At 55.3% G+C, this 17543-nt stretch overlaps 1 protein-coding gene across 1 annotated transcript; it reads right to left on the bottom strand.

Moving 5' to 3' along the window:
* Nucleotides 1–543: 543 nt before the first annotated feature.
* Nucleotides 544–17026, bottom strand: CTSD (cathepsin D). The gene is made up of 9 exons (XM_056354009.1): nt 16761–17026; nt 16193–16349; nt 13748–13871; nt 12010–12128; nt 7864–8063; nt 6553–6675; nt 5225–5369; nt 4138–4236; nt 544–3451 (listed from the first exon to the last, which is right to left on the bottom strand). The coding sequence occupies exons 1-9, from the start codon at nt 16835–16837 to the stop codon at nt 3290–3292; spliced, it is 1206 nt and encodes a 401-aa protein (XP_056209984.1). The 5' UTR covers nt 16838–17026; the 3' UTR covers nt 544–3289.
* Between the last annotated feature and the right edge of the window lie 517 nt (nt 17027–17543).

Genomic DNA, 17543 nt, shown 5'->3' on the forward strand with positions numbered 1-17543 from the left:
AATCGCACAGCCAGGCAAGAGGGATGGATTTTTCCTATGTTTTGAACTCCCCCCCTCCCCACCATGTTCCTCATCACCGGGCTCTGGGAGCATAACTCCACATCCTAGTGGGTTTCAGGCTGGACTTAGAAACTGGAGTCCCGCTTTAGCTGCTACAGGCCCCCTGTGTCCCAAGCTGAAAAGGAGCTTGTAGCTGGCGCAGAGGACCAGGGGACAGCGTGAGCATCCTGTTGGAGGACTACCCTTGGCAATACTCGCCCAGGGAGATGTGGCCCCAGAAGGCTGTAGGATAGGAGAGATGCTGGGTCAGATGGGTGACTGTCACGTCACCCTGCAGAGGCTGGGTTATGTTTTAATACATTGAAAAAGACAAACCCAGCAAGCTGCCAGCGTGTTTCCTTACCAGAGAGCAGGGAAGGAGCCTATGAGTTCACACGAGTGGGTGACCAGACGTACTGGGAAAACAGGTCAGGGAGGCACAGTCTCTGGACACCAAGAAAGAGTTTGGCATCTCAGCCTGCTTAAGGAAAGACACTCTCAGAGTTAAGGGGGGAAATACTGTATTTTCTTTTCCATTTTCTATGATGAGACAGTAATTCTGACAGCAGATTAGATTAAAAAACCCACACAGTTAAGAGTTTGGTTTGAAAATGCAAATAAAAGAACAAGGGGAGGAGGCTCATTCAGGGAAGACTATGATGAACCGCTCCTCTGACCCATCCGAAGGTCTGTCACTCAGGGCATTGCTTTGGGCTGTGCCGTCTCCTGACTGCCCAAGGACAGACACGGGCCCAGCCTTGAGCTACCACGGAGGCTACAACACAGCCGATGTACGGCATCGCACACCCAGCAGAAGCATGGCCTGAGGGCTTGATCAGGGGCTGCGATGCACATCCTGCTTCAGCCTGATGCTGGAGGTGTTCAAAACCTGCTGCCAGCTCCATGTCAGGCTTCCCCCCTCCCTGCATCACGTCTGGTTAGCAGGTACCCAAAGGGCTGTCTCTGTCTCGCTGTGCTGAAGAAATCCTGCAGTTGGGAAATGATGTAGCAGGACTCGGAGGAGCTCTGGGCACTTAATTGGTGTGAAACTGGGGCTCTCCGGAGAGGTGCTGGGTATCTTCTGGTTTTGGAGTACCTACTGATGATTTGGGTTTTTTTGGTAAGATGCTACTGTTCTCTAGCCAGTCTGCAACAGATGTCCTTAGGCGTCCAGATGCAGGGTTGCAGGTGGAGATTTACAAGCAGGCAGAAGCAAGCTTTGGAAGCAGCACTGGTCACGTCTGGGGTTGTGGGGGACAGTGAATGTGTCCCAAGTGTGCCCGGGCCTGTCCCCACTGCCCATGCCAGACCCCTCCAAGGCACGAGGCACAGTTAGAAAGCCAAACGGATCAGCTGCAGCAGGTGGGGACAGGGCATCTGCAGGCTGTGCCCTCACTGCTCTCCCACAGCTCACCTTGGGACCTCTTCCCCACCTGTGCCTCTGATGCTCGTGGTGAATTCAGCACAGGGGATGACGCGTATGCATTTCACTGGGCATAACCATCCATTCACCCACTACCCAAAGACCCTTCTCGGGAACTTCCTTGGCCCCACCTGTACTGCTGGCAAGTTTTTCAGTGAATTTTGGGGAGCCAGGATTTTGCCCTCTATTTTGCCTGGTCTGGGGTCACGGCTGGTGCTGATCTCGCCCCCTTACCACCCTTAGCTTTGCCCTCCACCTGCTGCCACTCCCTAACTGGAGGACCTGTTCCAGCGCGCTGGGAAAGTGAAGAGTCTTCTACTCCCAGCACGGGCTGGGACTCTTGGCAAACTCTCTTCTGCTTTCCAGTACTGCTTGTAACACTTCATCGTCCTCCTGGCTCCACCAGTATTTGCCTATTGACGTCAGCCCAGTGAAGCAAAAGGCTCCATATGCACTCATCTGGCCCTCCGGGAGGATCTGCAAGCACAGCTGAATCAGCTACAACCCCTCCAAAGCAGCACTGTGCCTCACTCCATCCGCAGCACGGGGTGGACATGAACAGAGCTCTCACCAGTGTTAGTAAGGTGGAAAGCAGGTAAGGAGGGTGTTAAGGGCAGTTGGGTTTCAGAACGGGGCAGCAGGGAAAGCGAACCCAAGTCCAGCAGCTGCCACAGCACCCTCCTGCCCAGGAGGCACGCTGGCTTTCTCAACTGTCTCTTGAGTTTTGGCCAGTTCGAAATGTTGCAAATGATGTTTCCAAAAGGTCTCAGGTGGCTGACAAACACCTACGGATTTTATTGGTGTGATGTCAGCTTGAAGATCACTTAGTTGCTTTAAGAAACATTATTCTCAACTCACTGGCTGTGGATGAAGCTGGGAAGATCTGCGGTTTGGGGAACCTGGGAGAAGTTCACTAAACTTGAGGGAACCTGCGTCAAGTGACTTTGCTCAGCAGAAAGATGGGTCTTCACGGCCACAAATTCAAGTGACCTCTTTTAAAGCCTATCCTGACCCCCTTTTATATTCATACTCCCCGAAGAGTCCTGCTGGCTGGAGCTCCCCTACAAATCCCCGTCCTGTTAGGTCAGGCACGCAGATGTCATGCCTCCAGCTCTCTCACTAGTACCCTCACTACACAAAAACACAGCACCAGAGCCCTTGGGCTCTGAAACTCAACCCTTGGGGCACACTACTGCAACCCCCCCCGTCTCTCCAGCCTGGGATACAATCTCCTAGCACCCAGCCAGCGCAAACCCGCTGAGAAGTGACCTAGCAGTCTGCACCAACCCGCTGTAGAGGGGTGATGAAGACAGGCTCTCCCCTGCCTCCCCGCTCCCCCACTTCATCAGTGAAAAAGCAAGTAGTAAACATGCTGGACAGCCTTCCCCGTCCCCTCTCCAAAGCCCAAACCCAAGAGCAGCTGTACAGCTTCTCTGCAGAAACAGAGGTGCTGGGTGCTGGCGCCAGCCAGCTGTCCCCCCAGAAAGGAGACCAGGGCTGGGAGACGTGAGAGGGTCTTGTTCAGCTCTGAGAATCATTCTTAAAAACAAATACTGGAAGACCTAGCAGTAAAGCAAGGGGCTACTCCTGCTGGAGATGTCAAATAGAGACCTCCCAGCACCACTTACTCAACAGAGGGGAAAAAGTAGCTAGCAGGGCCCTAATGACTATTTTCCATGTAATTTAAAATCTAGTTCCGTTTCTTTTTCTTTTTTTTTTTTTGTTTTCCTTTCCACTCACTGGATTTCTAATCCTCGTAATCTTTCTCTACAGCTCCCGTGCATGTGTGTAAGTGTGTGTGCAGCAGAGGCAGTGGGGGTCAGGCGCTTAGACACATTTGGCAAAGCCAACAGAGTCATTATCACGGTCAAAGACGGTGTAGTAGGGACCGATGAAGACATCTCCCAGGATCCAGAGTGGGCCCCCGGGGGGTGGGATGTCCAGGCCTGAAAAGCCGCTCAGGCAGATGGTCTCTCCTTGTACAGAAACCTAGACAGAAGAGTGAGAGCTTCAATCCGAGGAGGGCCTCCCCTTCCTTCAACCCTGTAAGCTTGGGAGGAACACCTGCCAGTGCCGGCTGCGCTTCAGCCTCTCCCAGCCTGAGCTCCGCAGCTTGCAAAAGTAATTCCCAACCTGCTGCTCCCATGGCTCCAAACCCAGCTTCCCTTCCCAGAACCTGTATGCAGCGAAGGGTCAAGTAAAGCCACACCTGCCCATAAACCTCCCAGTCCACACAGCTCTTGAATTACAGCCACTGTTGAAATTCTGCACAAGATGGTCCTGCAAGTTGACTCTGCTGGCTTAAATGCCAGGCTGGTGGCCTCTGCTATGATAAGGCTGGACTCGCAGCACCAGAATCCAGCAAGAAAGGGCAAAATATCTGTATAAAAAGTGATGCAAAAGCCTGCCCGCCCTTCCTCTCCCATCCTGCTATCCCTCATGAGCATCAGGCAGTGGGTCTCATTCCTGCAGGACCTTTGGTGAGGTTGCCTGGGTCCACCAGCAGTGCCACCACCCTGTCACCTCAGCCCCTCAGGCTTTTTCCCAAGTGACAGCTCCAGCCCTGCTTTTGCTGCTCTTGCCTTTTGGGTTTTGTGGTTGAGGTTTGAGTGGAGGAGGCAAAAGTCAGGCCTTGGGGGAGAAGCACAGGGCTGGCAAAAGCTGCCTGGGCATACCTTGAAGACATACTGCTCGCCGGTGAGCTGGTAGGGCTTCCCTCCTAGCGTTAGCGTGACGACAGGCAGAGATGACACCTTATCACAGGGGATCACGTACTGAAACAGCAACAGTAAAGGCTTTAGATGGCAGGTCCCACACCCTCAGGAAAGGACACAGTCTCCCCCAGGTGCAATCACATCTTTGCTGTGGTCTTCCCCAAAAAAAGCTCATCTCAGGGTGCAGAAGAGGCTTGAGGTGGGGTAAACGGGTTGCTCCCTGCCCAGGGCTGCAAACTGAGGGACCTGAGGGTTTTATGGATACGGGTGGAGCCAAAGGATGCTGGGCTTAGCTTTTGGCTCTGCTGAGCCCTAGGGCACAGCACCCTATGCAGCAGGGCTGAGGTCTTTGTCACTGGAGGGGGAGACGTGGCTCAGTACAGCCTAGAGACATAGACAGGGCCTTGCAGTGTGATGAATCGACAAGGATGATTTAGTTAACACTGGCAAGTCTTGCGGAGGGTGGCAGGTCTAAGCCAGCTGTTGCTGCAGCCCACGGCCTTGTAACACTGCAGAAAAGTCCTAGAAGTGTTCATGGCTCTGTGATTTGGGAGGGCTTTCAGAACAGAGCATCATTCCTAGAGGGTCTTTATATCCCTGTCCCTCCACAGTTTCCGGGAGGACAGATGACCTTGTGAGGTTAGCTACAATGGTTAAAAACTTGGCAGGGAAGGGTTGTTACTTGCATTAAATATATTTGTATTAAAGTGCCTCTGGACTCACATTAATGTGAGTCCTTGGCCTCAGCTGCAACTCACACCCCTTCCCCTCCACCTCCCAGAGACAGTGTCAGAGGTGACCCAAAGCCTCCTGAAGTTCCCAAGACCTGGCCCTCTCCTGAGAGCATGAGCGGGGCGGTGAATGCTACCCGGGGTCAAAAGACTGCGGGGTCCCTGCTATACCAGGGGCTTTTCCAGGAGCACAGGCTGGGAATGGAGAGCAGAGGGAACAGAAGACCGGGGTCTCTAGAAGCATCTGGGTGCAAAGCAGGGCATCAGTGCAGATGCCGCAATGGCCAGGGACTCCCACTTTCCCAGCCCAGCCTCACCTGGCCTTTGATGAGTGGTTTTGCGCCGATGGCTGTCTGCAGCTCCTTCACCTCCTTGGTGGGGCCGGTGATGAGTGAGGTTCCTGTGTCCACAATAGCCTCGCAGCCCCCTTTGCACAGAGTCAGCCCATTCGCAACATCCACCCTGGGGAGAGATGCCCAAACAGAAGACAACCCTTAGAGGCCTCCCAGCGAAGGCTGCAGGAAAGCGGCAGGCAAAGAGCTGAAGATGGGTGCGCCTGGGCAGCAGGCAGGCACAGAAGGGAGGGCTGTGACAGATACCTGAGAAAGACAGGTGCCTAGAAATAGATGCAGTGCAGACCTCCCAGCTCTCCCTCATCTGCTTCTGACTGAGTGGGTGCCTTGAGGTGTTGCTGTGGTTCTACAGAGAGCCTGGACCGCTGCCTGCCTACCCTGCCTGCGACCTGCACCCCAGAGCAAGCACTGCAGCTAACCTGAGCAAGCCAGGGGCAATGCACGAGGGACTCTCGGGACCTGTGCTTCTGCAAAAAGCAAAGGGTTAAAGGGGTGGTGTGACAGCTGAGAGGGTCGTGGGCCAAGGAAGGGTGCGTGCACCTCAAAGAGGCATGACAGGAGCTGCCATCACCCACAGCACGTCTGACAACAGTGCAGACGGATAAAGCCTTCCAGCCAAGGGTCTGCCACGCTTTGCCAACGCGGCAGGGCTGGGGGAAGATGAGAACTAAAACCCTGCACTGGGGAGGAGATGCAATCCCCGAGAAAAGGATACACTCTGATCACAGGCCGCTTTTAAGTTCCCATCACGTGGCAGAGCTCAGAATAGACCGCAGGGCTGGCGGCCGGCAGCTCAGCCTGTTCTCCTCCCCTCTGCCTCCAACAATGCACGCTGATTGCCACGCCATGCCCTTCAGTCAAGGGCTGGCTTCCTGGGGCCTCATCCTGCGCCTCCGGAGCTGCGTGCAGGGGAGCCACGCAGCCTGGGCCTTGCTGAGAGCTCAGCAAAGCCGGGGTTTAATCCATGGGGTTCGCCCTGCCTGCAAGGAGGGCACACCAGCATTTTTACCCGCTTGGCAAGGGTGCAGCAGGCATTTTCAAGGGTCAAGCCATAAACAAGAGGAAAGGATTTTGCAGAACATCTCCTGCAGTTTTCTGCCTCTCCTCCCTTTCCAGCAACAAACGACCCAGATTTCCAGCCTTAGGGTGGGAATTTAGTCTGCTTTTTTTTGGCGTGATGTGTTGCAGGGATAGATACGATTCTTTTTCGAGGAGGGTCTCAGCCCAGCCCCAGGTGTGAGCTGTCTGCATGTGTGTCCCCATGCACGTAGTCAGGTGGAGGGGGAACTTACGCATCCATGTGGACCTGCCAGTACGCCTTGCGTGTGACGTTGACCCAGCTGAAGTCACCGCTGTAATACTTGGGGTCGGTCCCTCCCAAAAGCAGCTCACCACCAGGCTGAGCAGTGGGGTCTCTGAAAAAAAAAAACCAACAAACCCACAACCAATCATCCAACCTGTTAACATCAGGGGCAGGACAAGCACACACCCCTCCAAGTGCCCCCAAAATACACGCCGGGGTGCCTGGGGGTGAAGCACGGCATTAGCAGCATTGGAGACAAATGACTTGCATCACGCTACAGTATGTCAATGTAAGGAGAGCTATTGTGAGATAGAACGGGGTGGGGAAATGGGACTATTTTAGCCCAGCCAAAGCATCCTGCCCTGCAGCTTTTCGCCTGGTGCTTTCTCACAGGCACCTGGAGAAACTCGCTGCATAGAAAGGGGATGGCAAAGGGGAACCGAGCACTGACACAAGGACTCCCCCAATAATTAGCTCGTAACACATATCTGTGCAGGGTCGGACACGGCTGATGCAGCGTTAGGTTATCTGCACTCGACTCCGCGCCAGCCAGCAGCCTCCGAGCCGAATCCTCAAGGTTACTGTCAGATACAAGCTCACTGCCGAGCAGATGGGAAGAAATATGGTGATGGGGGAGGGCTGGTGCTTGAACGGCCAGCAGCAGCGCTCTCTGCCCTCCCCACTCCCGGCGCACTACTTTTTGGGCTGAAGTAGTTCAGAGTCTCCCCTGCGGTACCAGGAGGGTGATGGGGTGTCCTGGTGGGAGCAGCAGTGGGTGGGAAGGTGCTGGGAGCCACAGAGGAGGATCTCCCCAAGAGGTGAGGGAGTGATAGCCCCATCATTACTGGTGACTGGTGGGGGCATGCTTGCCTGGGGGGTGACATGGTGGTGGCCACGTGGCTTGTGTATTTTGGCAACAGGCCAGGGCTGTGTTTACCCCCACAACGGGGACAGCACTAGCAGCATGTAATCTCATGATCGCAACCCTGTTGTTACTTCTCTTTCCTCTGGACACATCTTCTGTCTCTTCATCATTTAAGAAATCCAGTGGCAGATCTACCCAGCTTTTTAATCAATAAAACGGCTGCCCTTCTACTTCCCTTCTTCTTACTTCACAGCAGTTAAAGGAAGAGATTCTGGCCTGACATCTCCAGCAAGGAGACCTTGCTGAGACCTCCCCAAAGGTGCTGGTCAAGGGTGTAAACCAGCACACAGCAAGAGATGCTACTGGGAGACACAGAGAAATCCCTAGCTGGGCTTGCCCTTGAAACGAGAAGTGTGCCACCAAAGCCAACACTACCTGTTCAGGTAGAAAGAGAAGATGTTTTTCTCAATCAGCTTCTGTTGCATGATGTTATCGAAGAAAGGGGTGACCTTGTCCACTGAGATCTTCGGGAATGCCATGCCCAGGATGCCGTCGAATTTGGCAGCGATGAATGTGATGCCTGGCTGCTTCACGGCCTCCCCGAAGATCTGGTTCTTGATTTTCAAGTTACCGAGCTGAGGGGAGATTGGGAGGGAAGGGAAAAGCAGATTGTAAAGAACACTGACTCGGGACCAGGGTGCAAACTGAACCCAGTCAGTTCCTCAACATGCTGCCACACTCCTGCCTGCTTTCACTCTTGCATTTGTGGGCAGCTTCAGAAACCAGACACCCTGGTGCCACTCTCCTCAGGTGGCAGGGGGGCAGTGGGACGGACGCAACGAGACAGTCCGCTCTGCCTGCACAGTGGCACCTCCCGAGTCCCTGCAAAGCTCAGCGCACTCCTAAGGGCAGGAGCCCCCTTTGCTCTTTGGCCACCTCACTCCGGCATTTCAGCCTTTTGCAGGCTCCTGGCACTGGCCATGACATTTTGCAGCCCCTCCTCTTTGCACAAAGGGCCCTTTATCACTTTGTCCCCGCTGCATCCCTTCCCCTATCACCTACCTCACCCTTTCCTCCCAGTCTGAAAAGCTTTGTGCTGCACCTTTAATCCTCTCCCCCACCCCGTACATCTAAGTTATCTCTGTGTCCTGCCTTCTTGGGCACTGCACCCGTTCCCAGCTGAGAGCACAAATCCCTCTCACCTCTGCCAATAACCCCTGTGATCTCCCCTACACCAGAAACATCCCCAGGATATTGCTGCATCTCCCAGAAGAGCCACAAGCCTGCAGAGACCTCCCATGGGAGGGGAGAAGATCCAGCCAGGGAAGCAAGGTTGAGCCCGAAGCACAAAAATAGCAAGCGGAGTACTGTGAATGCAAAGGTCACCTCTCTTGCCAGCCATCAGAGGGACCGGCGTTCCCTGCTGGAAAGCTGAAACGCCTTGCAAGGGCAGATCCCCGGAAAGAAGGAGATCGCAAAAAGCAGGATAGCTCTGCTGACAGGGAGCAGGATGTGTCTGCTGGCTCTAGCAGTTCAGGAGGTTTCTGAGCTTCTGGCTGACCACAGGCAATTTCAGCATCCGTGCTAGGACAGTTTTAGCCTCTCAGCCTGCAGCTAGCAGCCCTGTAGTGAACCGGGCTGGACTGAAAAGCTGGCCTCTCCTACCTGATGGCAGATAACGATCCCTGTAAATTACCAATATCCCCCCAGGGTTAGACAGTACAAGGCTGGGACTGGCGGTGCTGGCTTTAATGGTATCAAAGGCTTGTGCTAGGAAAGGGCTATCGAGCCTTGCAAAAGCGAAAAGCCACAGGGCAGGATGTGGGGCGAAACAGCTCACAGCAACGCATCCGCGCGCTGCTGCATGGCGAGTGCCCCAGTTGTACGCTGCAGGTTTACGAAAGCCACCGCTCTACCACTTGGCACAGCTGGTCCTGCACCTCAGAAAGTTCGATAAAGCTTCCACTTAAAAAAAAACCACAGTAAAATGCGATGGACTGATACAACGGAGCACTAGGTTCGTCTGACTATTGACCTGGCTGCACAGCCCAGGAGGAAGGCATTTATCTGCCCGGTGCTGGAGCTGCAGCAGACCCTGCCCGTGCTTGGCCCGCAGCAGGACTGAAACGCAGTATTTTCTTCAGCAGAGCGCTGGAGCCAGGTGACAGGTCCTTTGTCTCTGTTCCTCGGCTGGCTCTCGCCCAAACACAGTGACCAAAAATCATTACCAGTGGATGGCTGTGTGGTGGCTGCCCTCCAGCACTGTGCAGACAAGTGTCAGCACCCTGCAGCTCGCCTGGCCTCCTTGTTGGTGGCCCCAGCCAAGCAGGCAAGCGCTGGATGGCGAAGGCAGACTAGAGGTGAGGGCCTCCATGGCACAGTTTGGCACCAGGGCTCAGGGCTCCCTCTGCAAAGGCACAGAGGAGAGGTGAGGAGGGGCATTTCCTCTGTGGCGTATCTGTACAGCAGCCCCAGGAGTGACTTCATGTCCCATGGCCAGCAAGGTTTCCTCTGCTGTCCTTGACAGACATCCCAAGGTCAGGCTGTGATAAAGGGACGAGATGTCTGAGCAACAGGGGGCTGGCTAAGCCCACTGCTCTTCGGACAGCAAGCAGCACCAGGGAATGTGGTGCTACAGTGCATCATTCCTCCACAAAAGGAGAAATGATGTTCCATATGAGCTTGTCACCCCCTCCAAAAAAAAATTCAGGGCTGAGGGACTCTGGGCCACCTGCCAATTAGTGCCTTTCAGTCGGATGTCAGTGCTACCACAGGCTGCTGTGGCTGCTTCCACCCATCAGGATGGCTGGAGCTGAGAGGGTCACCCTGAAGGCTGTTGCAGTGTCTGAATTTCCAGACTACACCTGACTGGGAGCTTGTCTACAGGATGCTGTGCATCAGAGGAAGCATCTTGGTGCTCAAGCTGAAGGTCCCTGACCTGCTGAGTTGGCCCTGCTCCAGCATACTGCAAGCGTGACACGGCTCAGGCTCCATGCATGAGGTTTCTCTTGCTTCTGCCCAGACCGAAACCAAATGCTACAAGCTGTGCTGGCTGTTAAGAGCCATCTCCACTTCACGAACAAGCTCAGGCACAAAATCCTTCCTCTGAGCCGCCGGGAAGTGGAGAGCTAATTAGCAAGCTGGCATTAGGGTGATAATTACAAACCATGAAAAAAAAAGAAAAAGCTGCAATTTTACTTCTGACTCACTTCAGCCCCTGCTTTAAGCGAGAAAGTGCCTAAACCAGCCCACACGTTCACAGGACAATGAAGTTCACTGTTTGCCTTGCTGCCCCACTCCATTACTGAGATGAACGCAGATGCCTCTGCCTGCTCCGTATTTTGCAAACCTAATGTATGAGAACCCATTAATGCTCCATACACAGTGCCTTCATTTGGCGAGAGCTGTGGGAAGGCTCAGATGCGTGGAGGTTTTCTTCTTTTTTTTTTTTCCTCTCTCTTTTTTTTTTTTTTGCAGTGGGGTGTTTCTAAGAGAACCAAGGGATGCAGGAAATAAACTGCATGAAACAAAAGCCAAATGGTCCCAAGGCTGGGTGGGCTGCAGGAGGCAGAGAGTAAAACCAGAGGTGCAAAGCTGCTGGCAGCCCCTGTGGCTCTCCCCTCCAGCCTTGCCTGCACTGATTTTCAGGATTCATTGAGCCTGTCAAAGGCCCTCTCCCCCAAAGAGGGTCCCGCACCCAGCCTGAGCTGTTGGTACCGTTGGATGCAGCACAGAGGCAACAGCTACTGCTTCTATGCTAGCCTGAAATTTTCCTGCTGTAAGAATGGGCCAAAGAGTGCTCCTTGCATAAGCCACCCACTTTGGGCTCCTCTCAGATATTTTTCTCTTGACGTTGATGAAATTGGTAAGCCAATACTTTTCAGCTGAACCTAACATGGAAAACCCTAAATCCTTAGATTTACGTGCTTATTCAAAACTTTTGCTTTGTCTCCCGCCAGCAAAGCAAACTTATGCTCTTATACCTGCCAAGAGACCAAGTAATCTGGGGGCACGTGCGCTGCAGTTTGGCAGCTGGCAGACTCTCACGAGCACCTGTACCTGGGGGGCAGTCGTGAAAGGTGCCCACCCTTCACAGGACAGAAAGCTCACCAGCAAGCAGGGCCCACCTCAAGCTGGCAACCCCCCCTCCAACGTGTCACGCAGCTTTTGCAAACATAAGCACTGGTTCTCGACACCAGGATGGGGCAGGGAAGAGCCCATTTCTCACCAGTGTTTGCACAGCTGCCCTGCGTGGATGTTGGCCAGGAACAAGCTGGGCACCACCAGCAGCCTGTGCAGCGGCGCTGGCATGTTCCTGGGCTGGGAAATTCCAGAGTCAAGAGGAAGAGGGTTGGAGGGATGGCCAGAGACCATGCTCCTAGCCTGCTGACCTGCTGATTAATACCTTCCCCCTTCTCTGCCTGCCTTGGTCACTGTCACCGCCTTGTTTCAAAGCACTTGGAAACACGGTGCTATGCAAGTAGGACACTCAAGAAGGGGGACCCATGGAAATCAAACGGCTTTGAGCGTTCTGCCGAAAGCGGGGTGGGGCCTGTGGGGGCAAGGGCAGCTGTTACTCACCGTGACGGTGTCCTGGCTGAGGTACCCAGAGAGGCTGCCTGTCCCGTAGTGGATGGCAAACTCTGTGCCGTTCTCCACGTAGGTGCTAGACTTAGAGGCATCGTACTTGTGGTGCAGCACTGCAGCCAGGGAAGGGGACACAGAGGGACAGAAAACATTAGTGCTCCTTGATACCTAGGGCTCCCCAGTACCTAACTCCACACCCCCTAGCTCATCTGGACAAACGGACACTCAGGGATGTGAAGGTGGGTCTGAACCCAGCATCTGCCAAGTCCAGACTGCTTAACAAAGCACTTCCAACATCTGGGGAATTAGGTGGGCAGATCCAATTTGGCTGTGAAATCGGATTTGGCCACTGGGTATTAAAAGGCTAGAGGCTGCATCGTTGGTGTGTCAAGGTGCATTAGCCAGCAGAGCAAAATGTTCCCCCCTGTGCCATGGAGTACCAGGGTGGCTTTAAATATAGCCTGTGCATTCTTGTTACTTTTGCCAAAACTGGCTAGAAATTGTTTTTTAGATGGTCATTGCTTTTTGCACAGAGAGGGCTCAAAATATTTTTTTATTTGCAGAGAAGGGCTTTCCCCTAGTCTAAGCTGCTTTTCCCCTTGGAAGGGTTTGGAACTGTACGATATGCCTGGTTTTATCGCTGGGCAGATTCCTCCTCCACAGATTCCTCCCCAGTCATGAGCTGGGCAGCGGAGTGTGGCGAGCTCAGCCAGCCCAGCCCCATGGCTGCTGCCTGAGCAGGGCAGACAGTGGCTGAGGACCAACCAGCCAAGCCCTACAGAAACCCACATGCTGTACAGGGACTTCCCTGGCTGGGCTGTCTGGATGCTGCTCTGGCAGGAGGTTAAGCCCGCTGCATACTCACAAAACGAGTCCTTTGCTCCCAGCACCTCCCATGCCACTGCCTTGAGAAACCAGCTCCCTGCTACAAATCAGGAACCTCCAAGACAGCCCAGATCTGGATCTCACCACCTTGCCAGTATCCTAAATCTCATTTCACATATGCAGGAAGGTGGTCCGCCTCCTCTCTGGGCACTACCAGGGCCATACAAGAAGTCCAAATTTCCTCTTTACCCCCAGTGCTCACTGCGGGCTGCCTTTCATGGTCGCATTTGTTGGCTCCACAGGTTTCTCCATTCTGCTTAAGCAACACTGCTGGTGGCTTCTAAATGGCATTTTGCCATAACCGGGTTTGACACCTTCAACAGCGGAGGCTGATTGCATAGGAATGCCACTGAGCAAAAAACCTTGTAGTCCCCAAGATGTTTCATCTCACCGTGCCTACCTGTCTTTTGTTAATTATAAATCTGTAAGCATGCACGCACATGCTCCATGCATTAATAAACCAAGAACTAGGCCAGTTTGTATCAGATCTGGCAAGAGGCTGATTTTTTTTTTTCCACTAGCCTTACGCAATGGGGCAACAGCAGCATCGGTCTATAATTTGGGGAGAAACATCACAACCTGCAACGCTGCTCCCCAGCTGCAGGGCTGAGGCTGTTGGGGAAGGTTCGAAGCTGTGCGTGGGTGACGCGGCACGGAAAAAACAGGAAGGGAGTAATGAAGGATGGATGGAGGAGGTTGGGATCCTATTTCAAGCTCTGACCCTAAAGAGTCCATCAGCCTTTGGCAAGCCCTTTCAGGCTGCTGCCTCAGTTTCTCTTGCCATGCCAGGACCTGCCTTCTGCAGGGAAGAAGCTGTTGAGCCATGGCTGGCACTGGTGACACTTACAGCAGGCGATGTCTAGCAGGTGACAATGCACAGATGGCACCCAGAGGTTGGAGGAGCCAGTGTCAAAGACCACAGTGAACTTCTGTGGGGGAGTTCCGATACCAATCTCACCATAATACTGGGCCTGCAAAGGAGGAAAAGGGAGCCATGAGCAGAGGTAGCTGGCTAAAAGCTGGGATTAAAGACCAAAAAATCTTAGGACTGAAAAAGGGACCAGCTTCTTATCTAGACACTGCCCTCCTCTTGTTTTTGGCAGTGATGGGCTCCCAGCCTTCCTCCTCTGTAAGGGAGGCTCCCCTTTGGTGTTCAAACCTCATTACAGCAGGTGTGAAAAGATAGGCTGGGGTGGAGAAGAGGGAAAGGTGCTTGCAGGGAAGGACTTTTCAGGCAGGGAGACAGGACAGAAGAGAAGGGGGAAGGTCTGCAGGCTGGCATGCAGTTCAATATACGGAAGAGAAAAAGGATGGGAGGAAGCCAAACAGAACACCTGCGTTATTGAAAAGCTGAAACTGGCTGGGAAGCTGCTTTGCTGGCAGGTTTGCCGAGAAACTGTGGGTTGCAGCGAGCAGCAGCCCTACTCACTGCAGGTGGAGGTATAACTGCTGGGGCATTTGGTGCATGCCGGAGAGCCCCTGGGGTGGCAAGGAATAAACAAATGCTCAGTCATGGGTGTGGAAAGACTTTGGAGGAGCTGGAGGGAGAAAAGGGCATCAGCAGCACCACCACTAGAAAGGTATTCAGGGCTACAGGGTGAGAGCTTGAGTGAAAGGGATAACCCTCTGCCCTGCAAGCCCGTCTTTGCTGGGACTAGAAGAAACCCGAGTGGCTGAGATGTTTGTAGGGCATCCCTCTATCCAGAGGGGAGGGGATGAATGGGGAATGCTTGGCAGGTCCTGGACGAACCTGTTTTTCCCCAGCCCTCCCGAAGAGGCAGAGAGCTGTGTCTTGCTTGACGAGCAGCTGGATCAGGGCCCTGGAGAGAAGGCTGCTAGCAAGGGAAGTCAGCCTGTGGCCTTTCCAACCCCCCCCCCCTCCCCCCCGTGTACTTAATTAAAGGGGGGGGGGGCCAGAAAAAAATAAGGTTATCAAAGCGGCTCACCTCCTGTGAGCTTACTTTGCAAGCCTTGCTCGCTGAGTAATTAATAATCCATTGCGATTAGGCGTAATAGGGAGGCAGCACTTCTTTCAGCGATTCTGCAATTATTGCTGGGGCTTGAAAATTAACCACTGGTGCAGGGGCCCTATGTATCAGATACACAGACCCACAAGGGGTCCCAGGGGCTGGTGGGGACCGTACAGGGCAGTCTAGGTTGTGCTTTCATCTCAGCGGCTCCTCTGGCAGCAGGAGCCTTTTCAGCCAGGCTAGGAGGGACCCAGCAATCCCTTATCTCCCACACCGCAGGTTGGGCCGGTCCCCCTGTGACAAGGGAGCAGAAGCCTTCCCCGGGCGGTGGCCTGAGCTGTGGTCTCAAGAGACAACACTGTGGCACAATGACTAGCGTGCTGGCTTTTGACACCACTGATTAAAACAACCGTGGCCCTTCCAGCACAGCCCCAGCAGGACAGTGCTGGCTGGATGACAAGAGCCCCTACAGAAGGGGAGCAGGGGGAATATTCTGAATTAACACCCAAATATCCGGCACCAGATTTATTCTGTCGGCCAGTGTTTACATGCTATCCCTGCAAGAGCCATGAAGGTACCCAGCGGGGAACCCAGAAATAGGAACCCCCATGTGTATCTGGCAGCTGGGTGAGGGCAAACCTCACATCCTTTATCGGGCTTTTCCTTTTATTGCTGCTTCCACCACAAAGCTCCCTTTGCTCCCTAAGCTGCTTGAGAAGGTGGTGGCGGTGCACAGCGTCGTTTCCCGAGGCTGTGCAGAAAATGAAGGCTAGAGAGAGGAAGGGTCCTGCATCCCCCATCCCATGGCAAGCTTGTGCCCAGTGTGAGCCCTCTTCCCCTGCCCCATGCTTGCTCTTTTATGCCCCAAGGAGCGGACCATGATTTTTATGCCAGTCTTGCAGAAAGTGGAGCCGAAACAGACCAGAAGATGCTAGGAAAGACCGCCAGTGAGCAGGTCCCTATTTATGATTGTTAATTAGTGACAAATGGGAAAGGACATAGGTCACAGAAGCTGCAAAGCTCCCGCTTGGATAGCAGTGGGTTGTTTGTTATTACTATTACAATTATTAGTAGTAGTATTTTTGGTTTAGCAATGATGGCAAGCAACTTTCAGCAACCACCCATCAAGCCGTGGGGGTGCACAAATCTGTCTTACGGGATCAACATCTCTCCCCCCTTCACCGTCCCAGCTGGGCGGGAGGAGGCTGGCACGTCCCACCCCCCCCGGGATGGGCACCCCCCAGAAGTGACAGCCACCCGGCCAATATCAAACTGGGGTCTGCTGGGTGTGTGTTGGGGGGTTGCAGCGGGGCATTACTCACATCCATGTAGTTCTTCAGGATCTCCGGAGTGGGCTCATCCACGTCGGCAAAGCCCAGCTTGAACTTGAGGAGCTGGGTGAGGGCGTTCATGTCCGGGATCTCGCTGCCCACCTCGCTCAGGACCCGCCGCATGGAGGGGAACTTGGTCAGGGGGATCCTGCGAGGGGAGGGCAAACGCCCACCTCTTAATAGGGGGTGGGGGGTTCACCCAGGGATGGGGGTAGCACAGCTACACCGAAACCAGGGGACCCACCTGCATGGGATGGGCAAGGTTTGCGCTCCTGCCAGCACCCTGCGCCAGATCCCCTGTGCCGCGAGGGGGGTGGCAGGTGGCCGCCGAAGTCCACCAGAAATAGGGGAAACTGGGGTGAGACCCCTCCATGGGCCCCGAACCCCACCGGGGCAGTCCCTGCCCTTCTCCCCTCTGCTTCACCCACCGGGGAGCAGCCCCGCCGGGGGGCAGCGGGGCGCCTGCGGGAGCAGCCCGGCGGCCAGCACGGCACAGCACAGCACCTGCGGGTCCTGCCCCAGGGCATCCCCCCAACCCGAGGGCCCGCCGGTGACTCACCGGATAAGGGCCGCGCAGGGCCCCGCCAGGGCCAGCAGCAGGAGGAGGAGGAGGAGGCGGCGGCCGCGGAGCGCCATGGCGGCGGCGGCGGGCAGGGGACGGCGGCGGGCAGGGGACGGAGGCCGGAGGGTCTCGCCGGTGCAGGGCCACCGCGCCCGCTGCCTTCCCCGCTTTTGTAGGCGCCGAGGCCCCTCTCCGCGCTCCCTCCGTCAGCTGACGGGCTGACACCGCAGCCGGCCGCGTCACGTGAGGGCGGGCCGGGCCGGGGCGGGGGCAGCCGCGGGCGGGGGCAGCCGCGGGCAGGGGGCGCCGCCTCACGCCCCCCCAGGCCCCAGGCCCGACCCCCGGCGCCGCGGCCCGTGACTCAGCCGCGGGGAACCGGGAGCAAACACCGCCCGGCGCGTCACGAGGCGCCCGGCCGCGCCTGCTCGCTTCGCTGCGGCCCGGAGCGCCTTTGGGGCGCTGCGCGGGTCGTGGCTGCCGCTTCCCGGGTGTCCTGGCTTTTCTCCTTTCCCTGGGGAGGTGTGGGGGGGCACCCCCTGGCAGCAGCCCCCCGACACCGCAGAGCGCAGCCCCCCCCAGCCTGGCAGTGAGGGGGCTCAGTCCCCAGCCCCATGCTTGTCCCCAGCAATGTGACACACACACACACACACACCCCGACTGGGACTCATTCCTCCGGGCTGGGGTTATGTTGCGGGGGTGGCATTCCCTGGACATAGTTTAGGAGGGGCCAAGGGGGTGCTGAGCCAGATGTGGCCCCCCACCCTCCCAGATGCCACCATG

This window comes from Falco biarmicus, chromosome 10 (assembly GCF_023638135.1).
Source record: "Falco biarmicus isolate bFalBia1 chromosome 10, bFalBia1.pri, whole genome shotgun sequence".
In the NCBI taxonomy this organism is placed as follows: domain Eukaryota; kingdom Metazoa; phylum Chordata; class Aves; order Falconiformes; family Falconidae; genus Falco; species Falco biarmicus.

Coding starts and splice junctions, on each gene's coding strand:
- CTSD (XM_056354009.1), bottom strand. CDS start 16,837: ATGGCGCTCCGCGGCCGCCGCCTCCTCCTCCTCCTCCTGCTGCTGGCC. Junction 16,350..16,760: donor CCCTGCGCGGCCCTTATCCG/GTGAGTCACCGG, acceptor CTCCCCTCGCAG/GATCCCCCTGACCAAGTTCC. Junction 6,676..7,863: donor TTCTCTTTCTACCTGAACAG/GTAGTGTTGGCT, acceptor TTTTTTTTTCAG/AGACCCCACTGCTCAGCCTG.